This window comes from Saitoella complicata (genome assembly GCF_001661265.1).
Source record: "Saitoella complicata NRRL Y-17804 unplaced genomic scaffold SAICOscaffold_19, whole genome shotgun sequence".
NCBI lineage: Eukaryota > Fungi > Ascomycota > Saitoellomycetes > Saitoellales > Saitoellaceae > Saitoella > Saitoella complicata.
In genome coordinates, this window is record NW_017567010.1 from 27,295 (window position 1) to 52,239 (window position 24,945).

The following is a 24,945-nucleotide window of genomic DNA, read 5'->3' on the forward strand; positions in this document are numbered from 1 at the left end:
GACAGAGCACAGAGTTGGCTTCGCAGGGATATCGATGGAAGGATAACGATCGTGAGCGTCGAGCGTTCCTCGACCTGAGTCTCGTCACACCCGGACAAACCGGGCTTTTCCTCTTCCTGAGGTCCAGTATACCCATACTTGGCGGTGAAACGAGCCTCGAGGGCAGCGAGCTTGGTGTACGCGAGGTAGGCGCCAGCGACGACGGTGGTGGTTTTGTAAATAATATTGCCGAACATTCTGATGGTAGTTGTTGTGGGAGGTAGTAGAGAGTGATAGAGATACTGTATAGCTGGAGGAATGCTGTGATAGTATGTCGAGTACCAAGCGAAAGTTGACAAGATGGAGAGTCGGACTTGGGGGGGAGGGAAGGCTCCTTTTTATCATAGAGGGTCCCAACCGCGTTTGCCCTCGAACTCCCCGACCCCGATCGCTACGGCCAGAATCAATGACTTCATGACCATTTGCGGCAGTTGTTCAGATTGCCTATTCCGTCACTAGTCTCGCCTTCGTTATTATCGCCCCCCCTAATTTCACAGCATCTCGCGCTATCTAAGGTTGGCGCGAAAAGACGTTGTGGTTTAGCGTGCTCGGCTGCTTCAGAATTTCACGGATTAGGCAGGTATGCAAGAGAAATCTGAAGGCCTGCATAAGCAAGCGGGCACGAGTGAAGATGGTTTCGATCATGAAGATTTTCGTAAAGTGACTAGACGGTCGCGGATTAACGCGTAACAGCGCCTCACACCAAACGCGTAAGTTCCCTGATGGAACACGTCCTGGAAGATTAACTCGCACGCTTTTACGCGAGCGTGCCGGATTCGACAGGTCAGACCGCTGAGCGAAGATTAAGAGTGCGACAGATAGAAGGAAGACTTTTTGTTATAATACATCATCATAGGAGTGCTTACTTTCTGCCTTTTGAATTTTGCCGTATAATGACTTCAGGCGTGGCCGCAGCACTCCAACTCAATACGGATATGACCGCATCCGGCTTTCTCACGGTGAATTGGTAACCTTTTGCGCACAGAAAGGCAAGGAAATCCCATAGCAATGCAACATTATCCTCCTGAAACTGCTTAGGGCTTCTTCATCATCAGATTGCCCTTCTTTTCTAACGCTGTTCCGGACATTATTCCCACGCCCTACATCGGATGCAGCGACAGCGCATATAGACCGTCCGCGCACAACAGCTGGTTGGCCGCGACTCTACCGATAAAATCTCCTCTGGACTTGCAGAGCCTGGACGGCAGGGATGGTGTGAACTCCCGGGATGTGCAGCACAATCTCGCATGTGGGCAAGAGCTGCTGCATCGTGTTGTGTCAAGGTTTTGTGTTTTTCGTTTTTTGGGGTTGAGTGTTCGCCGTTCGGGAAGACACTCGGCGACGAAAATGAGATGTGCAAACCCTCATCCGGAACCAGCTATGAACCGAGAAGTTCGTGATTTTGTAGACTACAGTGTTCTGGCGAAGAGATCTATTCCAAGTGTACGCGCCTATGTAAACTACCAGAAGCCCACGCGATATTTCATATACCAAACAGTCCCCTATTCCCAACCCACATTCTCCACCCCTTCCCTCCCCTATAACACTTTTCTTTACCTTAATCCATCTCCTCGACCAACTCACTCATCTCACTCAACCCATACCCACTATCCCCAACAACACTCATCTCCCCCAGCCCCCCCAACACATCCTCCGTCCTCAACCCCCTCAACTCCACCTTTCCCCCCGCCATACTCTTCCTCAAATGCTCGATATCCATCCCTCTCGCGCCCACACCGGTACCACTATTCTGACGCACGAAATCCCGGATTGGGGCGAGGACTGCGTTACGGCAAAGTTCTTTGACATCGGAACCGGAGAGGCCGGCGGTGCGGGACGTGATTGTGGAGAAGGAGAAGGCGGGGTCGAGTTTGGTGTCTTCCAGTAGGAGTCGGAGGATTTTTTCGCGTTGTGCGGCGTCGGGGAGACGGACTGCGAATCGTTTTGGCATGCGGCGGAGGATTGCTGCATCGATATCATTTGGCCGATTCGTTGCGCCCAACACAATAATCCGGCTGTCTGTGGTGGAGGACAGAAGCCCATCCCACAGCGTCATGAACTCCGCCTTAATCATGCCCATAGCCTCATGCTCCCCCTCCCCTCCCCTCATCTTCAGAAACGCGTCAATTTCGTCGATGAAGATGATCGCCGGCTGTACCTTATTTGCGAGCCCGAAGAGTGCCTTCACCAATTTATTCGACTCCCCGAACCACTTGTTTGTCAAGGTGGAGATATGGACATTGATGAATGTCGCACCGCTCTCCTTCGCCAGGGCGCGGCCGAGCATGGTTTTGCCGCAGCCGGGGGGACCGTAAAGGAGGACGCCCTTCGGGGCTGCGGAGAGGGGGGAGGAGGCGGAGGTTGTTTGAAAGAGTTCGGGGAAGGTCAAGGGGTAGATTACGCTTTCTCTCAGGCTTGCGACGATATCATCCAAACCGCCAATATCTACATCCAACCCATATTAGCAAGTCAGAGGAAGAGTAAAGGAATGGAAGGGGCAAAGAAGTACCGTCGAATGTTACGTTGATATCCTCCGGCGCAATAACCTCCGTAGCAATAACCTCCTCCCACTCATCCAACTCCATATCCTTCCTCCATCCCAACTTCTCCTTAATCTTCGCCGCTTTTTTCTTTGATTGTTGTCGTGCGGCGACTTGAGGATCGATGAAGGGGAGGAGACGTTGGAAGACGAAGTAGAACGCGACGGCGCCGAGGATTGTACCTGCAATTGACGGTATTTTCGCCTTTAGGTGCTCTGCGACAGAGGGCATGGTCGCAAATGGTGGTGGGGTTGCTGGGAATTGGAGCAGGGATTTGGTGGTCAGGACGGGAATACGAGGACGTACGTGGATGCGGGTTGCTGTCGAGCCTTGCAGCCAGCTGCTTGATGTACGAAACACTACACCAAACCATCAGAGCATACAATCAGCATACAACCAAGCATCCAGCGGGACAATAACCTTGAAATCAACCGACAATGTCAAACGCTCACAGACCCACCTTCGACCCCGCTCGTGGCCGCTCCGATCAAGCCCCGACACGTATCTATGCATCGCGAATGTTGCCGAATCATACTCAACTTAAGTTCAGGTTCGTTCATTCAAGATGACCCCTAGAGATCTGCTTGCTAATTTGAGTATGGGCGGACAGAAAACAGGGACAAGGTTCCTCGACAGAGCTGCAACAGAAAGATTTGAAGGCGGAGTTGTTGAGGGCGGAGGAGGAGGCGAAAGCGAAAAAGAGTGGAAAGGCACTTCCCGTGGATGATCCCGCACCAGCACTCGCGATTGCGCAATCAGGGACGGAGAAGCATGCCTTAACGGAAGGAGACGAGGAGGAAGAATCACCAGAAGCCAAGAGAAGACGGATATTGGAGGAGTCGAAAGACCTCGATGCGGATGATTCGGACGAGGAAAAGGACGATGAGGATGACGAACACGATAGCGACGAAGACAGCGACGACGACGACGACGAAGACGAGACAGCAGCCCTCCTCGCCGAACTCGCCAAAATCAAAGCCGAACGCGCCGCCGCCGCCCAAAAACTCGCTTCTGAAAACGCCGCAGCCGAAGATGACGCTCGTGTCGAATCCATCGCGCTCGGAAACCCTCTCCTCAACCCCGATAGTTTTAAAGTCAAGAAAAGGTGGGACGAAGATGTCATTTTTAGGAATCAGGCAAGAGGGGCGGATTTGGATGGGAGGGGAGGGAAGAAGGGGTTCGTCAATGATTTGTTGAGGAGTGAGTTTCATAGGAAGTTTATGGGGAAGTATATCCATTAGGCGGGTGGGATTTGAAAGGGAAGAAGGAGGTTGAATGGTGTTGGCTGTCAGCACATGTTGGACATGCCATACCGGTACTTCGGCTTGGACCTGACGGAAATTACAGGAAACACTTGTCATGTCTGTACGTTATTCAATGGAATGGTATGAAGAATACACACTTATCAAACAACTCATCCAATCTCCGCAGCTTAGGGCTTCCCAAACCCTCCTACCCGTGGCGCGTGCGTGGCCGTGCACAGGCTCGGCGCGCAAACTTTGTTCAGACGGCATCTCGACGAATTGGTGGAACTCTGTCCGACTTACTCCTCCGTTTCGACCAAGTTTAACCAGCAGACAAAATGGTATGTGCCATTGCTGCGGCGCTCCTCAGGCCTCCTGCTTTGTCCGCAATCGCATCACTCCTCCGAGCGACGTGCACGATGACTAACAACACCCCCAGGGCCGTGTCCGTACGAAGACCGTCAAGCGCGCTTCCCGCGTCCTCATCGAGAAGTACTACCCCCGTCTTACTCTCGACTTCCACACCAACAAGCGCACCTGCGATGAGGTCGCCATCATCGCCTCCAAGCGTCTCCGTAACAAGATCGCCGGTTTCACCACCCACTTGATGAAGCGTATTCAGCGCGGACCCGTCCGTGGTATCTCCTTCAAGTTGCAGGAGGAGGAGCGCGAGAGGAAGGGTGCGTATTTATCGCCCCTCCGAGTTCTTGTCTTCGTCTCTGTCTGTGTTGGAACACATGGATAGGGTTGAGGGCGGGGACTCGTTTGTGGATTGTCCCACAACTCTCAAACTTTTCGGATGCTGATGTAAGTTCTAATTAGACCAGTACACTCCTGACGTCTCTGCCCTCGACACCTCCGCCACTGGTGGTCTTGAGGTCGACCCTGACACCAAGGAGTTGTTGAAGCAGATGGGTTTCGACAACATCCCCGTCACCGTTCAGGCCGTTTCCCAGCACCAGCAGCAGGAGCGTCCTTTCCGCCGTCAGCGCCGCGACTAAATTTCCTCTCAACAATCTCAGTAGAATGATCAATTGATGGGGGGAAATTGGGTGGAAGTAAAATGATGGATTTATCTCTGTGCAGCTTGGTTGTGAATTTCTCGGTTGTCGGGGAGCACTAATGTCTGTCTGTTTTTGGTCGATAACCGCTCTACGGAACGGTTCGAGTAGGAGCAAGAATGAAAGCCGTTTTGCCCATATTGATCCTGTTCACTTTAATTGTTCTCTAAGTCGCGCATACGTAAGTGATTTATGCTCTACCTTGCCAATCCATATTGTCGTCGTCCTCATTATTCACTTTCAGCCTTTCGAATTCACTTCTGAACCCCTCAATGGCCCCCACACCAGCTTGCTCGCCCTCCGCTTCCTCCCTAACCTCACTCACCTCCCTCGTCTCCCTAATCTCCAACGGGCCCACCAAACTGGGCACCCCAGCCGCCCACCCCTCCACCATTTCCCTAACAAACTCCTCCCTAACCCTCTCCCCACTCTTCTCTACTACCTCCCCCCTCTCCTCCTTCTCCTTCTTCTCCCTCTGCGCCGCAACCATCTCCTCATATAACTCGATACCGCGTTCCCACTTTCCTTCTCCTTCGGGGATTTTGTCGAGTTGGCGGAGGTAGAGCGGTTCGTCGTCCAGTTGGCGGCGGAACCAGGATGCTTTTATTGCGCAGAGTTCGGAGTGGAAGCCTTCTGGGATTGGGCCTTTCTTTGAGACGGGGTTGATGATCATGCTGTTTCGTGAGCGGCGGGGGGATTGTGTGGAGGATGTAGGGTTGAGAGATTGGGGACAGAGTGGGTATCCGCAGAGTTTCTCCAATTTGCGTTCGAGCATCGCGTCTGAGAAATCCTGTGGTCTCAAATACCGTGCCTATCTATCTGTAAGCCAACCTCACACCCCTCGCACAGAGTTCGGAAGAGATGGAAACTTACCGACATCTTCAACGTCGCCTCATCAACCCCATCCAACAACTTCTCAACCCATTCCAACACCAACGTCTCCGCCCTCGCCCTCGCAATCAACGCAGACTTCGCCGCAACCTCCGCATTGACTTTGGGTATCGTGTCAAGCGTAACCGTGCTTTTCCCTTCTTGGGGTTTGTATTCCTCGCCTTTTGCGGTTGCTGCTCGTTTCGCTGCTGAGACGGGGCGTTTTGGAGCTCGTGTTGTAGGCCGTGGGGAAGATGGCGGGGAGTTTGGGTCCATGGCTGTCAGGATCGAACCAGACGAGGTCGTTAGGGAGTGGTATGGTGGAGAGGTTTTTTTTGGCGGTGAGTGGTTGTAGGCGTGACTTGCATCGAATATACGACGGAAGCACAACACCATCAAGATCACACCCATTCCTAACACCCACATCATGTCCTCTGAAAACAGGTACGAAGATATTGGTCTTTGTGCTACGGACACGCTTACATTCCTCGTACAGCTCAATAACCTCCTACTTCTGCCTCTGCGCTCAGCACACCTTAACAACGCCTCTCCCCCTCTCCTCCCTTCCCCGGCGACCACACGACAAATCTTATGTCCTACCACCTCGGTCGTCGTTTCCCTATCGATTTTTTGCAAGAAGATCTAATGAATCAAAGGTGTTGAGGCGAGAAGATGGTTACGAGAAGAGAGTTGATTGGAAATGCGAGAGATGTGAGCTACTGGTCGCGTATGAGCTCGTTAGGGAAGAAGAGGAAGAGGAGAGTCAACATGTGTACGTGCTCGATGGTGCGTTGGAAGAGCGCCAAGTTTAGTGCGAAGATGCTGAAGACAGCGCCGAGCTTCTGAAGAGATCGAAGGCAAGCTCTTCACGGAGGAACATGGCGAGCAATACTCTCGATACGGAGATACAGCGGCGACCAATACCAGCTCGTCGGTGGCGATGCAGAAGAAATGAAACGGCAACAGAAATGACCATGGCTGGGCTATGGCAACAGAGATGACCATGACTGTTGCCATAGCGATTGAAGAAACCAGTTCCCAGAATCCATGTCCATGCCGATACCAGCACGCAAAAACGGTCACGTTTAGACAGGCAATACCCATGACAGAAGTCTGGCTAACACCATTAAGAATTATCTAAGCTATCCCAATCATACCTAAATGTTAATCACGTACTCTCTACCCTACCCATCCTGGTAAAACGCCGGTGTCCAAAACTCCATCCTCTTCCTCACTCCACTCAAGCCTGCTCCTGTTTCTCCGGAACCGGCTGCCCCAACCTAACCATCATCTCCTTCTTATTCGCATCAACCCTCATCCCAAACCTCCTCAACTCAACCCCAATCGACACCGGCAAAATCGCATAATTCAACACCGCCCACGCAATAAGTACCCCAAAATTCAAGCCCAACTCATCCTTTGTTCCGAAGATGAGGTGATTACTCGCCTTGACGATATGGAAAAACGGCCACGCAATTCCCCAGCGATAAAAATTGGATAAGAGCTCGATGGGAAGGAAGCCCGTGGAGACATTCGAGATGACCCAGAAGATGAGGAATGTGGGCGTCCAGGGTGGCCCGAAGAAGTTATTGATGTTCTCGATTGCGACACCGAGGGCCGTCATGCCAACCCAAGCCAACATCCAATAAACCACAAACCCACCCCTCCCACCATGCGTCTCCAAATGAATTTCCCAAGCGCGGGAAAGAACGGCGTAGAAAAGCGAGAGAAAGAAGTAGGAAACGATGGGAATCGTCATACGGTACACCCAGTACGATACCGGACGGAGTTTACCGGCGAATGTCATGTGCATTTGACCGAAGAAGAGGACGGAGAAGAAGGCTAGGATGATGAGGTAAATTAGACCGATTTCTGTTGCGGCGGAACCTTGGACGGGGAGGTAGGGGTTGAGGTTTTCGAGGGCGTAGGATGCTGGGATAGGGAGTTGAAGGGCGCGAACGAGATCGGTGGTTGTAGTGAGGGACTGAGCGAGGGAGGCGGTCTTGTTCTGAGCGAAAGACTCGGTGAAAGCGCGGAGGGTTGGGATGAGGAACGGAATCAGCAACTCATCGACCGCGATTGCGTTGCGAGCTTCTTGATACACCACCCTGATCGCTCCACTCGGCAGATAATCCTCCGGCGCAAGAGTGCCGTCATATACCGCATTCATGTTGGCGGATGCACCGGGCATAGCCACGATCGCAACCCACATATCCTCATGCCTGACACTCTTAACGACCTCCTCATACGAACTGTAAGAGTGATCCCACCCACACGTCCCAGGAAGCGTATACCCCAACGGTACCAACCCCTCCAAACTCCCCTCCTCAACCTTAGTCGCAACCCACGCATCACCCTCCCTCGCACCTCTGAACCACGTCGTCATGCTCTGTCCAATCTCCCCATCATCGAGATCGATGAGGCCGATTGTGAGGGCGGGGATGTTGGGGAGAACGGAGTGGAGGGCACCCCAGTAGATGGAAAGGATACCGAGGATGATCGCGATGAGAAGTACTTCGGATTTTGCAATGAGCTTTAGGGCGGCTTTACGTTCGTTGGCGACGAAGGGTGAGAAGAAGCCTGGTAAGACTGCCTGTCCTTCACCAGCCGGTTGAGCGGCAGCTGCTTGCTTTTCGGGCATGTCTGCTGATGAAGATGTCGCCTGCGATGATGACATTCTCGTATCTTGAATTTGTCTAGAAACAAGAAGACGACGGTGTATTTGAGCTCGAGGGTCTTTGAACTTTTCTCGGTGTTTTTCAAGAGACCGATTCGCCGCTCGTGCCGAGTAGACCGAGTTATAGCGTCATTTTGCGCTCATCTCGACGGGAGGGGAAAATCAAACGTTATTTTGGGCTTGAATCTCGATTTGAACGTTTTGAGAACAGAATCGGATGTAGAGTTGAACCACGGCCGAGACGCCAGCTGGACGTGCGACGAGCGACGATTTTGCACAATTGTGAAGGAGGGATCGGAGCTGAGCAGCAGTGCCCTGGATAAGCAGTGCATGCTCGCTTCATTTGACCGCACGTTTCCGACAGATAATTAGCCGATCGCTGTCAAAAGCTCGGAACGTGTGCATCATACCGACGCCGGTTCATATTTGGAATTGGATCCTCATCGGCTGTGCTAGCGCTGTCGGCGTCCGGTTTGTAGCATGATCAGCTCCTGAATGTGGTGTCACTGCCGGTACATCGTAAGTATCTCCCGGCGTTGACGAACCATCGAATAATTGGAAGGGACGGTGTTCAGAGCCGTCTCATTTGTTTCATCAGTAGCCGAGTGCACAGTTCACAATCATACGAATTAACATGCTCACACAAAAGTTTCTCGTGTGTATACGCCAATACGTGCCCATGGTATTCAAGGTAAACTTGTTCGTCCATCTCCCCTTCAACAACAATCACAGCATCAACAAATCCCCCTGCGGATAGCTCGAACTCTCAAACCCCTGTCCACCCCCATTCTGCGTAACCACATCATGCTGATACCCGCCCATCCCCCCATTCGCAAACGTCGCATACGGATTCGTCGCCCCCGCCATATTCATCCCCGCAAACCCATTTACCATATCCTGATACCCACCCTGACTCTCCCACGTCCCTACCTCCCCATCCTCCTCCTCCATGACTCTTCGTCTCCTCAGCGCAGGCGAAGCTTGCAACTTCCTCCCCTTCGCCCCCCGCACAAACTGCTGCGGCAACTTATGATACACACTCGCCAACATCCCCACATTCAACACCAACTCCTCCAGGACTTCTTGTCCCAATTCTTCCGTAATCCGAATGCGTGGTTTTTCAGATGTGACGACATGTTTTGCGGAGGCGGGGTCGGTCGAGAGAAGGCGCCAGTACATGTAGCCTCGGTCGCGGAGGTCTGGGTTATTTGCGTCCTCCGTGGCCCATTTCAATACTTTGGGTACCAAATCTCCTCCCTTTGCGGGCCGTGCGATAAACAACTTGACCGTCGCCGTTAATAACGCCAACTGAACCTCAACAGGCTCCTCAGACCAAGTATACAAAAAGTCCTCAAGTAACTCATCCGCATTCTCGATTCGATCAGCATACTCCCCAACAACCCAAATCATCGCCGCCTTCGCCTCAGGTTCATCCAACGAATCCAGATTCGAGCATAATGTCGCAATGATGCTCTCATACTCCCCCGGATACTTCCGGAAAATATCTTTAATGACGACAGTCGCTTCCTGGACGACATAACTCACTTTCGTACTCACCAAATCCAGGAGCGCGGCAGTACACTTCTTCGCAGCACTCTCCAACTTGACCGCCAGCCGCCCGATGAGGCGCACGCTCTTTCGCACGAAATCGACATCGATTTCGGTTGCGTATTCTTTCAATTCTGTCAGGACTTGATCAATCGTCTCCTCTGTGGCAAGTTTGACGATCATCTCCAGCTTCGCCAACTTGACATATATCGGATCATTATACTTGCAGAAAAACACCCTGATCTCACCCTTCAACACCTCCGGCCTCTGCGCAACAATCAACTGCGCATTTCTCAACGCAACAAACTGCACCTCCGGGCCCTTTGCCCCCAGCAGTGTTATGAGCGGCGGACTCAATTTCCGACACAACGCCGTAATCTCAGCCTCAGACGCCATATAATTCATCAAATACAATATAACCTTCGTACACGCCAACACAACCGCCGAATTCGCATGCTGTAACCTCGGACTAATCCTCTCCGCCAAAATCGCCGCATCAGCCGGGTCTTGTGGGATATACGACATAATCGCCTCGAGCGTGTACGTCTGACTCCACTCCGAGCAATCACTCAACACGCTCACCAACCTACTCGCAATCGTGAAATTGATCTTTACCCCGCTGAGGAGCTCGGTACTCGTATCGCCGCTTCGTGCTGCGATATCCCCCAAAGCGCAGATTGCGGAGGCGACGACGGTGGGATTGGTGTCGGCGAGCATGGAGCGGAGGATATCGATGCATCCCGAGGCTTCGACTTCGCGTCGGGAGAATGCGTAGAGTTTCGCGACGGCGAGGGCTGCGGTTTTCCGGACATAGGGATCCGCATCGCGTAACAACCCCCCCGAATTCCGTAAGTACGGGAGGAGTGCCGTAACGAAACCCTGTAACGGTATATAACTCAACGTCCTCAGCGTGAGTGCTCTGATTAGAGGATTGTGATTTCTCAAGTCCTCCGTCAACGCGCCAACGGATTGTTGTGACGTCTCAGGCTTCAACCGCGCATAATTAATCAAAAACAGAAAACACATCTTCTTTATCTCGATATCGGGGATCGAGAGACAATTTATGATATCCGGGAAGAGGGCAGACATGTCGTTTGACATGGTCATGTTTGCGACGATTTTTTTGAGGACGGTTTTCTTGCGGGTGTGGTTTTTGTCTTTTTTGTCGGAGAGGAGTTCGGTGCGGAGTTCTTGGACTTTGCCCTGTGGTTCATGAAGAGTTAGAAATTTTGTATCGAGAGACAGACAAGTTGATGTGACATACCCTTGCGAAGAAGCGTGCGTCACTCATGACGTAACAACTCCTCTGTTGAGGTCAATTGAACGGCGGTAAAGAGGCCAATGGCAGAGCGCGATGATCCAAGCAGTCCCTTGAGCAACGAACGATGTTCCCTTTGGCCGTAGGGAGGATATTTTTGGTGTTGCTGTTTGGTTGTTACGACTCGCGGCCGGCCCGACCCAGGCTTTCTGCAAGGTACGCCCCCCCGCCCGCAATAGGAAATAAGTCTACGTTACATCCCCCAATCCAGCGGCATCCTTGCCTCACGTTTCTCTCCAACCTACATCTGCACAGCCCTGTCCCCCCTCCTCCTCTCCCCAATCCTGTCCCCTTCCTCATCCCACGCCCCCCTAACTCCCGCCCCAACCAAATCAACAACCCCCCACATCTGTCCAAGCACCCACACCATCCCAACCGCCCACCCAAAATTCGCATTCCCACTCCCCCGCCCCAACCACAACTCCCCAAACACCGGTAACAGAATCGACGAGAATAGGAGTGTGAGAAGCGTGAGGAAGGGGTGGGTTAGGTAGGGTAGGAGGGCGGGGGAGAGGGCGAGGAGGGAGAGGGGGAGGGCGGTGTGGGATGGGGAGGGGTATGTTCCGAATGCGGCGACGATGCCTGCGAGTGCTGTGGGGAGGATCATTGGTTGCTGGCGCGATTGGTGTGTGTTACCGAATTTGATGCATAGTGGAATGACGTAGATGAGAAGGTGGAGAGACGAAACCCAAGTGAAGAAGTCTCGAAAAGCGTCGAATATTTGGATGTTGAAGTACCACCAAAGGCCTGTATCGGGGCTCGTGTCGACATTTGAGGTGAGTGGGGCGATAAGGACGTTGGTGAGGTAACCCGGGAAAACATTATGCTGGATAAGTGCTCCAGCAAGCATGAACGCCACCAAAAAGAATCCCATGAACAACCGCCAATTCGGGGTGGTGAGTATAATCGTCGTCGGCACAACGATCAGCGCAGCATGAAACCCACCACCCATCAACACCGTCCCAACACACGCCAGCACAGCCTCAAATGAGATCGAATGTTGTAAATCGAGTGCGTAATACAGTGTTGTAAGTATCAACGCATTGATGAGTGACGACGACGAATGTGCGAGGTTCGTGAGCACAACATAGGGATTCAGCAGGTACGCCGCACCAACAACCAAATCCATCCCCCGCACATCTCTCTCGCGTCGTCCCAACCGCAACGAGCGCGAGATCTTAACCATCATCCAACCTCCCCAAAAATCAATCCCCGCCCAAAGCCCACTCTCCCACCATCGCCCACCCAGTATCCGACCCAGCGCAGAGTATGCGAGCACAACCCCGGGCGCATGATGACACATATCACCATCGTAGAGCTCCAACCCGTGATTCCACATCCACGCACACTCCCTCAGCCGTGAGATACTCGTTAATGGCGTACTCAACTCATGCCGGGTCTCGAAATATGGTGATGGGATCAGTAGTCGTAGAATAATTGACGCGATGAACAGGAGTGGTAGATGGGATGGCTTCGAAGGTATTGATGATTGAGAATTTGGAGCGCCAGAGACCATTGTCTTTTGTCGGGTATGTGTGTGAAGGTTGGTAATGGACGACGTATGACATGCACCGCCCTGCAGGAAACGTCCCCCGCGATAGGAAAAGTCCAAATGTCTACGTTACACGCCCCGGCCGGCCCCATACAACCAACCACTCCATCCAATATGCAACCCTTCATTTTCGATCCCCCTCCACCACCTCCCCCAAAGGCCTCGGGCACTGTCGACCAGCAGCAGAGCTTGCAGAATCATCCAGCAGCCGCAGCCGGTGAGCAGGACACCTCGCAGCGAGGGAGAGGACGGGGCAGAGGTGGTGGTAGGGGCGCTGGACAGCGGGGTGGAGGAGGAGGGAGAGGGAAGGGAAGAGTTAGGGGAGGAAATCTGGACTATGGTCAGCCCACAGCTGCTGCTTCGTCTGATCTCCTCGTGGCCCAGCAAGCAGCAACACCAAACATCCCGCCAATGACGTTAAATTCCTATTACCAAGGCTACACCCCCGACGCAAGCATTCTCTCAAATCCTTATGGACAATCACCCAGTTCGTCTATAACCACAGCAGCTCCTGGGCTGGGCTATGAGTCAGCGATTTATAACGCCGACGGTTACGCTCTGAGCAGCACGGCGCTATTCCAGTTCCCCTCCACTACCCCAACCCCAACTCCAGCTCCACCACGCCCCCCAAACACCTCCGCCACCCATGAACCCGACGACCTCGACGAAGAAGCCGCCTCATCCACCACACTCCGCGCATCCGGCGTCACAATCCCCGGCACAACGATCTCCCTCGACACACCCGAAGACATCGCAGCCTGGATCGCGGAGCGAAAGAAGAAATGGCCGTCTGCGTCTCGTGTTGCTGAGAAAGACGCTGAAAGACAACAAATGGTGGAGGCGCGGAAGAGGAAGGCGGAGGAGGAGGGGGTGGATGGTGCGGGTGGTGGAGGCGGTGATGAGGAGAGTGGTGGAGGAGCGAAGAAAGCGAGGGATGAACGAGTGTGTGTTTTTTTCCAACGGGGACGGTGTCGCAAAGGTCGGCACTGCCACTACAAACACGAACGTGGTGGGCAAAATCCCAACCCGACCTCCTCCGGCCCGAATAAAGGACAAGGGCCGAATCAATCCGGTGGTAAGGTGGAGGCATTTAGGAAGGGAGGAAGGAAATCGCTGTATGAGAGGTTGTTGGAGCAAGATCGGGAGAGGGAGAATGGGTTGTTGTTACAGGCGATATGTTTTCTGGTTGATAATGGGTTTACGAAGAATTAATAGCGGTATGATCTATGCTTGATCGATGCTCATTCCTCTCTTCGTGAGTTTGAATCCTCGGTGGATGCACGTGCACGGTCCCCGCCCAGCAGGTTCAACCCCGCACGTCGGACACCCTGAGCCGAAACGCAATATGACCTACCCATTCTCTTTTGATCTGTCTTTTGCTCGCCTTTTGCTGCTTTTCAACAACGTTCAGAATCTCCTCCTGGACTTGAGCATATCTTACTCACGCGGTTTCGTCATTTCCCCACAATGCTCCTCGACCTCCCCAAATCACCATACGCCCTCCTCTCCCTCCCCCAACCTCAAACCCTCCTCGTTACGCTCTCCCGCCCACACGCCCTAAACTCCCTCCCCTCGGCCGCCCACCACGACCTCGCCTCCATCTTCGCCTGGTACGACGCCGAACCCTCTCTCCGCTGCTGTATCATCACCGGCGCGGGCGATAAAGCGTTTTGTGCGGGCGCGGATTTGAAGGAGTGGTTGGAGCAGGTTGAGGGTGGTGTGAGGAGGGTCATGCCACCCGAGGGGTTCGGTGGGCTGAGTCGGAGGCGGGGGAAGAAGCCTGTTGTTGCGGCTGTGAATGGGGTTGCGATGGGTGGTGGGATGGAGATGTTGGCCAATTGGTACAAAGACCGCCCAGAGTTATGCAGACAAAGCTGATATCGGGATGTTTTTGTACAGTGATATCGTCATCGCGGCACAACACGCTACATTCGCTCTACCAGAGGTCAAACGCGGCGTAATCGCCCTCGCCGGCGCCCTCCCCCGCCTAACCCACACCCTCGGCCTTCATCACACCTCCCTTCTCGCCCTCACTGGCCGTACCCTCCCCGCAGACTCCCCCCTCCTCCGCCCTCTCATCGCGCAAATCGTCCCCGCCTCCAAACTCCTGCCTACAGCTCTTGGGATCGCAAAGGAGATTTGTGGGAATAGTCCGGATAGTGTTATCGTTACGCGTATGGGGATACGGAGTGCGTGGGAGGCGGGAGGGGTTGAGGAGGGGACGGAGAAGGTTATGAGGGGGGAAGCGTATGGGAGGTTGGTGGAGGGTGAGAATCATAGGGAGGGCTTGAGGGCTTTCAAGGAGAAGAGGAGGGTGAGGTGGGTTGATAGTAAGTTGTGAGTTGGTATCTATCTTAGCACGAATCGGTATCGTTTATGGAATCTCGGTCCGCATAAGTTCGCTATCAAAGCGCTGGACTCCACATAGGGTACAGGCCGCTGCACTTCATTTCACGAGCTCCTAACAGATCCGTCCGAAACTGCTAGCGATTCCGAAATTGAGAACAGATCACAAAGGACTGAGAGCCCGCTTGCTTTGTCAGCTCAAACCACGGCAGTACAGCATGATCTCCTATCGCGGTTTTTCAGCTCAGGTCCTCTGCGGCAGTATTCCACTTACGGAATACCAAATTCAGTACGATGAGGAGGGCAGGACTGTGACGTGCTTCATCGAATCAGAACCTGGGAAGGAGTATAGTGTGAAGTCATCCTGGCAGGGTTTGGATCCGGACCATAAGCACCATGACGCTATTGCTCGCCTATACGTCGATGGGATCAAGATTACGCCTGGCAAGTACCTACACTTTACCCCAAACTCTTGCCGTTCCTGGTTAGGTGAACAAGTTAACCCACAACAGTCAGGGCTTTCGTTTTCTCGAAAGTTTGTACAACAGGTTCGTTTATATTTCTGGCCGTCATAGGGGCGTCAGCATTCAGAGTCTTCCTGACATGATGATAGATGATCGAGACCACTGTGAGACTAATGTTGCTCGTGTCGAGAATCTTGGCACGATCAAAGTCCTGTTGTACCATTGTACCGAGACAGTACCAGACCCGGTGGTGAATTATACGGATTTCGATGCCACAAAGCCTATTGACGAGAGGAAGATGAAAGCGATAAAAGTGCCCGAACATTGTACCGAGTGAGTTTCAGATACATCGTACAATATTGGATCCATTAGCTGATGCAAGTATGAAGGTATGGTCCTTAAAGGGTTGCTCCAAAAGAATTCCGGTTTGCCTGTACTGTGCATGATCGGCATCCTTACGTGACCTTCGTTTTCAAGTATCGTTCCAGAGGTCAGTACTGACACGCGCCAGTAGCTTCTTGATTTTGGAAAAACGCTGACTAGGGCTGTCTAGACTTCTTGGAGATCAAAGGCATAATTCCTGGTATGCTTTTCCGCTACGCGTGGAGCGTGGACCAAGGTTAACGGCTTCCTCGCAGGTTTCAATGCCGAATTGCAAGCCCTTGCTCCCAATCACAAGCGCGAACGCTCCGGAACCTTGACCGGTGAAGAGGAAGTTGAGGTCATCCGGCGTCAGGTTCGCAAGCTTGAGGTGAACCCTAGTCACTCACAACGTATGTCGAAGATGCTGATTGAAGTCTACAGGCGGAAAAGGCTCGTATGAAGGAAAGGGAGATAAGGTTGCGTGGGGAGATCCGATGTGACCTCACGGGTGAAGCTCCGGTTGAGAAGACCGTGCCCGCGGCTGAGAAGGTGTGCGATATCGTCGATCTTACGGAGGACGATTAAATGCGCTCAGGATTGTGAAGAAACGCAGAGAGGTGATATGGCTTATGCAAATGGTGATTTAATGCTAGGACGTTTTACGCACCGTTTTTACTTTCACTCCCACGCTCCCTGCGAGAACCCACCTTAGCGTGTTTCGGGCCACGCACAACACTCATTCTGCTTACATGTATCCGTCACTACTTCGCCTCATCGCAATTTAACCTTAGTGATGCGTGCAAGAACATTCTTCTGTGCTCGAGATATAAATTCGAGGGCGGTCTGCACGGACTTCTTGATTCACGATCGAGTACTGATCAGTCCCAAAGTTCTTTTTAGAGGTAACCGCCCGATTGATCGAACAGACGGACAATTGGATTCCGAGAGCTGGCCACAAACATTTGAAGAAAATTCACAACAATGTTTCCTTTCTGTAATGAGGAAATCCGTCGTGGTCTCAATGATGTTATCGACAAGGTTTTCATGACGCCTCCGGCTACCAGACCTACCACAGCTCTCTCGCCCAGTGCATTTGGGATTGACGTTCAATTCCATCCATACCGCCGCCGTCAAGTTTCCACTGGAGTCGGGCCATCAGCAGCGTGTGAACGACCGATCACGCCACCGTGGACGAGGCCGCAGAAGAGGGCGAAGGGTACTTCGACGAGATTTGTGCCCCATGAGGAAATCCATCAACCAGGACTACTATCTCCCAGCAGACACTCCCAAACCGCATCGATCAAACCATACTCGAGACTCGAACTCGAAATCATGGACCTAGGAATTACGCCCGCACACACCCCGTGTCCCAACACGAGCCGCCCGTCAACTCCCTCGACCAGTCTCTCCACGCGCTACGACACCATTTTCGAGCCTCGACCAGCAACTCCTTATGTTGTTAATCCCCTCTCTGTCCTCGCCTCCGTCGCCGACGCTGAACGTTTTCGTACAGAGAAGGACATCATCAACGATTTCCCCGTCAAGAGGGACGATGATGTCGAGGGGGCTGAAGATGTACTCATGGAAGGGATCATGTACTCTAGCTCGCCTTTGACTTTCCTGTCCGACGAGCTCGAAGGATTGGTGGAGCCGGTCATGATTAGGAGGATTGAGGCACCGAAAATGAGGAGGTCACTATACTTTGAATGTCAGCCCGATGAGCAAAAAGGGAAGGTCAGGCTAAATACTCCGCAACCTGAAGATATTGACCACGGATACGTGGCTGTGGAGGGCGAGTCCCACTGTGCGTTTCCCTGGTTGAGTAGTCCGCCTGCAGCACCATGGGAGAGAAGGGAGGATGTACCGATCTCCCCGGCCACCTCACACAAGACCTCGAACCACGCAGCTGACTTCCAGATTTATGAAGATCGGGAGGAGTACGAAGGAGGATTCACGGAGTACGAAGGTTGTGGAGGAGGGGAGACATGTATTTTCAACAACGAGAACTGTGCAATCCATCTCCCTTCCCACGACTTCCGCGCGGCGTCTTCCTCACCTTGTCCTGTTCGCGAGGAAGATGGTGGTAGCGAGGACGATGAAAGAGGAGAGGAGGATGTGATGGGGGAAGGTGGTGTCTGTGATGTTTGTGGGTGGGAGTTGGGTGTATGGAAGCCTGAGCCGAGGAAGTCGGTTGAGACGTGCTGTTCGAGGGGGTGGTAAAACCTGAGCGAAGAAATGCGATGAGAGGAGACCGATGATCATGAAAGTGAAAACAAAATGGGAAAGACGTACCCCGAGGATAACATACATATACGATACAGCTGCCAAGATGAAAAAGAAAAGATACAGAGGAGGCAAAGGGAGAATGACATATAGACGCTACTTGGAAGAATATAGAAGAAAGCAGAACTCGCAAACCTCTCAAATCATTACATTCACCATTGCCAACTGTTGCAGGTATTGGATAAACATGGCATTATACTTTGAACTCCACGTAATAAAGACAACGTAACCCCAAACTCCTTCCTTTCGATAATTGACCGAAAAACCCGGGACGCCAGGAGGTTTACATTCTCTCCTTTCAATCCCCATCCCATAGGGCACAGATTCCCTTCCTCAGCGCTCCTTGCTGAATCTCATTTTCCAATCTGCCCCTCATAGCCATTCTTCCTCCTCATCTTCCTCCAACACATTAACATCCACCTTCGTCCCCAACGCTTCCTTTCCCTCCCTAATCAACCTCCGTATCTGCTCATCCATCCTCCCAAGCTGCTTCTCCTCCTTTCGTTCTCGTTCCTTGAAGACGAATCCTCCTCCTCCAGCGGAGCTATTGTTGCGAGGTGGTGTTATCTGAACAGCCGGGCGTGCACGGTGGTGGGTAAGCACTGGTCGTCTCGGTTTCCGGCGAACAGTTGTGGTTGTAGTAGTGAAGTTCGTGGACGGTGTCAGCTGAATAGGGGAAGAGAACGTCATGGAATGCGTATCCGAGTTCGGCGTGGGAGGTAGGTTCATCGGGGTGTATGCTGCCCACGAGGACTTTTGAGGGTGGGAATTCGGTGGTGTATGCGGTCGACCACTTGTTGTATGCCCAAATCCGACGAATGGGAGTTGATCAAACTCAAAAATTGGTTGAACATTCGTGGTAAATGCTGGGAATTGCAGGGGTTGCTGTGGGAGAACCGGGTTGGAGCTTGTGGATAACGAGAGGTCCACCTCCCTCTCCCCGGACCCGTCTGCATCGAACCCATACCCCCGCCGTCTTATACCGTAAAACTCTTGCTTCTGAGGTAGCATTGTCCACATCTCTGTCCCTTTCTCCTCTTCACCGCGCTCACAGCTCCTTTCCTCCGACTCGTGTCCAGCAAGTCCGCCTACCCAGCGCCAAACCCGCTCCAACACACCTCCACTACCATTCTTCGCCATCCGCCTTCTCTTTCCAGGTCGACTGTCGATGACTACCTCCCCATCAACGGATGTCAATGCCCTTTTCCGGGATGTATGCGCTCCGCTCACCCCCGGGACACCCGAGGACGTACCGGTGAACGGCAGCTCGAACGGGATAAGGCGACGGATGGAGTCAAGAAACGACAAGTATTGATGATCTGACATGACGTTGGACTTGCATACAGTGTTTGCTTCAGACATTGGAAGTTCGTTCTCAGTGCTTCGGCCTCCTAACCTGAATCCTGGGGCCCCGCTGGAAGCAGGCACAATCAGGCGGCTCACGACCGGCCGTGCGAAAGAGGTTCACGAATTCAGCATACAAACCAAATCCATACCTGGGAAGTTCCATTTTTCATAATAGATAATTGATATTAAGCATTATGCTATAGCTACCATAAAGTTCAAATAAGTACACGAAGACCATAGCATTAACCTGTCCCTTTAATAAGATAACTCCATACCCCATACACATGTATCGTTTCACCTTTTACAATGCATCTCACGTCTCACATCTCAAACCTTCCTCCTCGTGGTCCTCCTAGCAGGAGCAGGTTCATCTTCCTCCATAACCTCCGCTTTCCTCTTCGACGAGCGGGTAGCTTTCCTGGGCTCCTCTTCCACCGACTCCTCCTCAGGAATGGGTTCCTCCGTGGCGAAAGACTTCGCCGCACGTCCGCGACGTGCAGGCTTAGCATTCGTGTCGACGTCCGCAAGCGATGAAGCCGGAGCGTCGGTGCTGTCAAGCTCGCTAGGAGCTGCACTAGCGCCGCGAGTACGACGAGTCTTGGGAGCAGGAGCCTCCGACGGAGCCGCTGAAGCAGCCCTCTTTCCGCGACCCTTTGCCGGCGCAACCTCCTCGGCAGCTTCGGGCTCGACAGTGGCTGCCCGAGAGCGAGTACCCCTAGTCTTCTTTGCAGGCGCGGCGGCCTCGGAGGCGGGCTCCTCGGCGCCGATGGGAACATTCTCCTTCGCGTTGCGACCCCTGCGTGCGGGTTTGGGAGGCGAAGCGGGCACTTCGACAGCAACAGCGACCTCCACAGCGTCATCGGCCTTGCCCCTGCGAGATCCGCGAGTGGGCTTCATGGGCTTCTCCTCAGGTTTTTCGATGACAACAGCAGGAGCCTCCAAATAAGTGATGTTGGTGCGAGCCCTGCGAGTAAATTTGGTGGGCCCCTCTGCGGGTTCCTCAACAACAGCAGGCTCTTCCTCCTGTGCTTGAGCCTTGGCACCACGACCACGACGTACCATAGGCTTCTCTTCAACGGCTTCAGGAGTTTCAGATGCATTGACTTCATCCACTTCGTCTTTGGCAGCACGGGCACGGCGGGTAGTTCTGGTTGCCTTGCCAACAGGGGCCTCCTCGGCAGCGACAGATTCTCCCTCCTGGACGGGTTCCTCTGAGGGTTCCGTGATGGTCCTCGACCTCCCTTTGCGACCCCGAGTAGGCTGAGCAGCGGCAGCCTCGGCAGTAGGAGCCTCGGCAGCAGGCTCTTCAGTTGCTGCCCTGCGAGAGCGGCGCGTAGCAGGCGTGGCCTCCTCCTCCTCCGCAACTTCGCCGTCGGGGGTCGTTTCAGACCCAGCGTCTTTGATAGTAGCAGCAGCCTTGCGACCACGGCGAGCGGCAGGTTCACTTTCCTCCACTGCCTCAATGGCAGGCTCGGACGGAACGACTTCCTCAGCCTTTGAACGAGTACTACGCTTCGTCTTGGGAGGAGGCGTAGAGATCTCAACAACAAAGTTGGGCGCTGGAGAAGACATAACGACAGACTCTGGTTCGGGCTCAGGTGTGCGCCCACGGCGGGTGCGCTTAGTCCTGATCGGCTTGAGAGGAGACAGCGGGGCAGAAGGTTCTTCCTGTTCTTCGGCAGAGGGCTCCTCAACGGGTGCTTCTTGCTCAAGCTCGGACTCGGCAGTACGAGTCCTGCGAGTGCGTTTTGTCTTGATGGGCTTGAGGGGAGACAGAGGTGCCTTACTTTCCTCGGAATTGACCTCCTCAGGCTGTTCTGTAGACTCAGCTTCGGCTTCGATCTCCTCGGCTTGCACGACGGGCTCGACGACATTAGCTTCAGCAGACACTTCGGCATCAGCGGCCTCGTGAGCAATCTCCTGAGCGGCAACCTCAGCATCAGCCTCACCCGGAGTAGGGACAGCGTCACCAATTTCCGCATCATCAGAGGCGGCCATTTCGGTGGCGACTCCCTCAACGACAATCTCAGGAAGTGAGTCAACCGTTTCCTGAGTCTCCGCCACCTCAGCAACAGTTTCCATTTCGGCGTCCGGAGCCTCGTCGAGTACAGGAGCGTCCTCCGCAATGGACTCTTCCAAAGCAGCCTCTGCTACCTGTTCGTCAGTAGCCACCTCCTCCTGGACGGTCTCCGAAGCAGCAACCTCAACAGTTTCCTCGGACGCCTGCTTGTCAACAACATTTTCGGCGACAACAGCTAGCTCGGCAGCGACGTCAGCTACAGCATCATGGAAAACAGCAGAGAAATCGGCAATGGATGCGTCAGCCATGGAGACGTCAGCCTGCTCCACCACCTCCGCTTCCTCCGGCTGAGCAGAGACAATGGCATCCTCGAAGACAGCTTCAGCGCCAGCGTCATCCTGAAGCATGGACTCATGAACGACAACGTCAGAAGCATCCTCAAAGACCACTTCAACCTCGGCGAAAAGCTCAGCCTCGGGTTCAACAGGCGGTTCAACAGCATCCTCGAACTCCTCGACAGTTGCCCACCTCTCAAGAACGGGCTGCTCGGCCGCCTGTTCCTCAACAGCCGCTACCTCAGAAACCTCAACGGTCTGAGGCACAGGAGCAACCTCACCCTCAACCTCCTTAGCAAGCTCAGCGATCTCCTGCTCCTCAGTGGTCTCGTCCTTCTCAACCTCGGCAGTCATGTCAACAATCGCAGCCTCCTGCTCTGATGTCTCCTTCGCAACCTCCTCGGCAAGGTCCTCGAGAGCGTCGGTTACGACCTCATTGACGAACTCCTGCATGAGATCCGCAGCGATGGCATCAGCATCCGCGAGAGCAGCAGTGGCCTCGATGACCTCTGCCTCCGCTGCTGCGGCGGCCTCAGCAAAAGCAACGGGAACATCATCCATGAGAGTGTCAAGGTCACCAATGTTGATTTCCGGCAAATCAGCAACTGTAGCAAACCCATCAGGGAGAGCGTTGCCTAGCTGAATCTCTTGGGCAGCAGACTCAACAGAAGCCTTGTCCGGCTGAGTGGTCTCAAATTCGTCAACCTTGACCTGCGCAGCATCGACTCGCTCGCCGTCCTCAATCTGCTCCTCCAAGACCTCGTCAACCTCCTTCTCCTCTTGCTGCTGTTCTTCCGCAGCCTCGTCAACTGCCAACTCGTCCACCGCTTCCTCGAGAACCTCAACTGCATCAGTAGCGTAAACATCGGCTTGGACTTCAACCTCTTCATGCTCGTCGGCCTGATCCTCAACCTCGGCTTCAACCTCCTCTGTCTCACTCGCAAACTCTTCATCATAAAACACAACCTCCTCCCCATCAACCCCCCTCCAAACAACCTCATACTCATCCTCCTCCTCCTCCTCCGTCATAACCCTCCTCCTCTTGCCCAATCTCTCACCGCCCTCAGCATCTTCCTCCTCATCAGCATACTTCGTCGGAAACTTCCGCTTCGTGCCGCGCATGAGCTTGCCGACGGGTCTGCTTTGAGCACCGAGACGCATCTTCTTAGCGGGGCCCGTTGCGCGCCATTTACCGGGTGAGTGGGTCTTGACGGGTGTCAACTCCGAACCAGGGAGGAGGTGAGCAGGAAGGATTCGGCCAGGCTGTTCACCAGACAAGCGTCTCTTCTCAACCGGCTCAGCAGGCAACTCCTCCAACCCTTCCTCCACCAACTCTTCCTCTGGTTGCTCCTCATCGACGCGCATCGACTCCCCATCCTCAAACACCTCAATCTTCTCTTGCTCCTGCTCCTCCTCCACCTCGTCCTCTCCATCAGCCGCCTCAGTCGAGTCAAGTCCCAAAAGCACCCTCTCGCTCTCACTCAACCCAACCAAAAACTCCTCCGGTGTCTTCCCCTCCTGCACACCGACCCTGACCTTCCTCTGCCCTTCTGCCGCAACACCATGAGAATGCATATGCGGCTCGACACGCTCGATTCCAGCGGCGGTGGAGTAAGATGGATTGTTGAGGACTGCCGCGGCGGAGAAGGCATTCGCTGTTTGTGCAGCGGAAGGACGGGGTGCAGACATGGGTGCTGCGCGTGGGAGGTCGCGGTCGAGCCATTTGCGGGACTTGTCGGGGGCTGGGGTAAATGCCTTTTTCGAGAGCGGGATAGCGCGTTTCGAAGAGGGACCCGCAACAGGGGTGTTGATCGCAGGTTGAGGAGCAGCTCTAGGCGTGGCAGAGACAAGAACCTCCACCTCCATTTCCGCTGCCGTCACGGGTTCATCAAACACCGCCTCCTGCATCTCCTCCTTGATCTCAACTTCCTCTTCCTCTTCCGACTTCTGTTCCTCCTCCTCAACCCTCTTAACCACAGGCGATCCCTGTCTCAACACACTAGGAACCATAGCCGGCAACCGAACCGGACTCTCCTCCTTCATCTCCTCCATAACCCTCCTCTTCGGTTTCGCCGGACTAAACAAATTTAACAACGCCGGACTCGGGCTCGGAGGCGCGAAGCGTGCGCGGGCGATTGAGGTGGGGATAGTGATGGGTGGATTAGCACGTAATGGGGTGCCGGGAGCAGCGATAGGTGCCGGAGGCGGTGGGGAAGGTGATGCAGGCTTGGTGAAGAGTGGGGCTGGAGTGACCTTGACGAGTCCTTCAGGTGATGGGGAGTTAGAGATATCCCTCAACATCCTTGCCCCCTCAGCATACATTCCAACTTCCTGCGTCTTCAGCTCTCCAACCTCCTCCATCTTGGCAGGTTCCGGGCTCCCAATCAACAGCGCCACATCCTCCTCCTTCCTCGCCAACGGACTCTGCCACCCAGCATAAACATCATCCTGCCCAGACGCCGGACTCGCACTCGCACGATGCGGGGTAGTGGTAATTGGACTCCTCGCCTTAATCGGACTCTCGAACCTAGTCTGCTTAACCGGACTCACATTCCGCCCAGGCGTCCGTCCCTTAACCGCACTCCTCAACAAACTACCCATTCCACTGAATAGCCCTCTCGAAGCAGTAGCTGGGCGAGCGGGGGTATCGATGATGGGTGGGGAGTCGATGGTGGAGGTTGAGGGGTACGCGCCGTAAATCCACTGGAATTGGTTTCCGAGGACTTCGAATACGTCGCCGTCTTCGAGTGCGGTCTTTTTTGTCAGTGCGGCGCCGTTCAGCGTGGTCCCATGTGTTCCGGTATTGCTGATCCACGCCCGTCTCCCAGACGCGGCTGTGTTGGACTTCGCTGGTGTGGACGGCGCCGAGGCATCCCGGAACGCGATGACACAATGTGTCCGCGAAACGTCCCTATCGTGAATGCGCACATCACATGAG

At 53.8% G+C, this 24,945-nt stretch overlaps 12 protein-coding genes across 12 annotated transcripts; 6 read left to right on the forward strand and 6 right to left on the reverse strand.

The window, feature by feature from the left end:
* Positions 1-1,597: 1,597 nt before the first annotated feature.
* On the reverse strand, positions 1,598-2,810 carry SAICODRAFT_59744 (AAA-domain-containing protein; the record flags this gene model as incomplete). The annotated part of the gene is made up of 2 exons (XM_019169707.1): positions 1,598-2,484; positions 2,549-2,810. The coding sequence occupies 2 exons, from the start codon at positions 2,808-2,810 to the stop codon at positions 1,598-1,600; spliced, it is 1,149 nt and encodes a 382-aa protein (XP_019022598.1).
* A 133-nt stretch (positions 2,811-2,943) lies between these two features.
* Positions 2,944-3,846, forward strand: SAICODRAFT_66804 (Cwf15/Cwc15 cell cycle control protein). The gene is made up of 2 exons (XM_019170269.1): positions 2,944-3,129; positions 3,190-3,846. The coding sequence occupies exons 1-2, from the start codon at positions 3,017-3,019 to the stop codon at positions 3,818-3,820; spliced, it is 744 nt and encodes a 247-aa protein (XP_019022599.1). The 5' UTR covers positions 2,944-3,016; the 3' UTR covers positions 3,821-3,846.
* Positions 3,847-3,925: 79 nt separating this feature from the next.
* SAICODRAFT_20512 (putative 40S ribosomal protein S17) lies at positions 3,926-4,824 on the forward strand (the record flags this gene model as incomplete). Its single annotated transcript, XM_019166274.1, has 5 exons — positions 3,926-3,944; positions 4,011-4,164; positions 4,263-4,503; positions 4,569-4,586; positions 4,646-4,824. The coding sequence occupies exons 2-5, from the start codon at positions 4,162-4,164 to the stop codon at positions 4,822-4,824; spliced, it is 441 nt and encodes a 146-aa protein (XP_019022600.1). The 5' UTR covers positions 3,926-3,944; positions 4,011-4,161.
* A 1,337-nt stretch (positions 4,825-6,161) lies between these two features.
* Positions 6,162-6,748, forward strand: SAICODRAFT_31170 (uncharacterized protein). Its single transcript, XM_019167855.1, has 2 exons — positions 6,162-6,196; positions 6,249-6,748. Exons 1-2 carry the CDS (start codon positions 6,182-6,184, stop codon positions 6,564-6,566), a joined length of 333 nt encoding a protein of 110 aa, XP_019022601.1. The 5' UTR covers positions 6,162-6,181; the 3' UTR covers positions 6,567-6,748.
* Positions 6,749-6,994: 246 nt separating this feature from the next.
* Positions 6,995-8,395, reverse strand: SAICODRAFT_59745 (uncharacterized protein; the record flags this gene model as incomplete). Its single annotated transcript, XM_019169708.1, has 2 exons — positions 6,995-8,006; positions 8,064-8,395. The coding sequence occupies 2 exons, from the start codon at positions 8,393-8,395 to the stop codon at positions 6,995-6,997; spliced, it is 1,344 nt and encodes a 447-aa protein (XP_019022602.1).
* A 736-nt stretch (positions 8,396-9,131) lies between these two features.
* Positions 9,132-11,435, reverse strand: SAICODRAFT_95053 (Adaptor protein complex beta subunit). Its single transcript, XM_019171961.1, has 2 exons — positions 11,244-11,435; positions 9,132-11,182 (listed from the first exon to the last, which is right to left on the reverse strand). The coding sequence occupies exons 1-2, from the start codon at positions 11,268-11,270 to the stop codon at positions 9,158-9,160; spliced, it is 2,052 nt and encodes a 683-aa protein (XP_019022603.1). The 5' UTR covers positions 11,271-11,435; the 3' UTR covers positions 9,132-9,157.
* Positions 11,436-11,454: 19 nt separating this feature from the next.
* Positions 11,455-12,182, reverse strand: SAICODRAFT_31171 (GPI transamidase subunit PIG-U). The gene has a single exon (XM_019167856.1). It carries the CDS (start codon positions 12,169-12,171, stop codon positions 11,539-11,541), a length of 633 nt encoding a protein of 210 aa, XP_019022604.1. The 5' UTR covers positions 12,172-12,182; the 3' UTR covers positions 11,455-11,538.
* A 781-nt stretch (positions 12,183-12,963) lies between these two features.
* SAICODRAFT_8793 (uncharacterized protein) lies at positions 12,964-14,061 on the forward strand (the record flags this gene model as incomplete). Its single annotated transcript, XM_019171526.1, has 1 exon — positions 12,964-14,061. One exon carries the CDS (start codon positions 12,964-12,966, stop codon positions 14,059-14,061), a length of 1,098 nt encoding a protein of 365 aa, XP_019022605.1.
* A 255-nt stretch (positions 14,062-14,316) lies between these two features.
* SAICODRAFT_8794 (ClpP/crotonase) lies at positions 14,317-16,607 on the forward strand (the record flags this gene model as incomplete). Its single annotated transcript, XM_019171527.1, has 7 exons — positions 14,317-14,690; positions 14,749-15,179; positions 15,809-15,992; positions 16,064-16,149; positions 16,213-16,242; positions 16,298-16,410; positions 16,464-16,607. 7 exons carry the CDS (start codon positions 14,317-14,319, stop codon positions 16,605-16,607), a joined length of 1,362 nt encoding a protein of 453 aa, XP_019022606.1.
* A 229-nt stretch (positions 16,608-16,836) lies between these two features.
* Positions 16,837-18,276, forward strand: SAICODRAFT_31175 (uncharacterized protein). Its single transcript, XM_019167857.1, has one exon. The coding sequence runs from the start codon at positions 17,004-17,006 to the stop codon at positions 18,240-18,242; it is 1,239 nt and encodes a 412-aa protein (XP_019022607.1). The 5' UTR covers positions 16,837-17,003; the 3' UTR covers positions 18,243-18,276.
* A 166-nt stretch (positions 18,277-18,442) lies between these two features.
* Positions 18,443-19,687, reverse strand: SAICODRAFT_72459 (uncharacterized protein). Its single transcript, XM_019170768.1, has one exon. The coding sequence runs from the start codon at positions 19,665-19,667 to the stop codon at positions 18,678-18,680; it is 990 nt and encodes a 329-aa protein (XP_019022608.1). The 5' UTR covers positions 19,668-19,687; the 3' UTR covers positions 18,443-18,677.
* Positions 19,688-19,927: 240 nt separating this feature from the next.
* Positions 19,928-20,511, reverse strand: SAICODRAFT_31176 (uncharacterized protein; the record flags this gene model as incomplete). Its single annotated transcript, XM_019167858.1, has 1 exon — positions 19,928-20,511. A coding segment is annotated over exon 1 (449 nt), but the record flags the coding sequence as incomplete, so codon positions are not given.
* Positions 20,512-24,945: the final 4,434 nt, after the last annotated feature.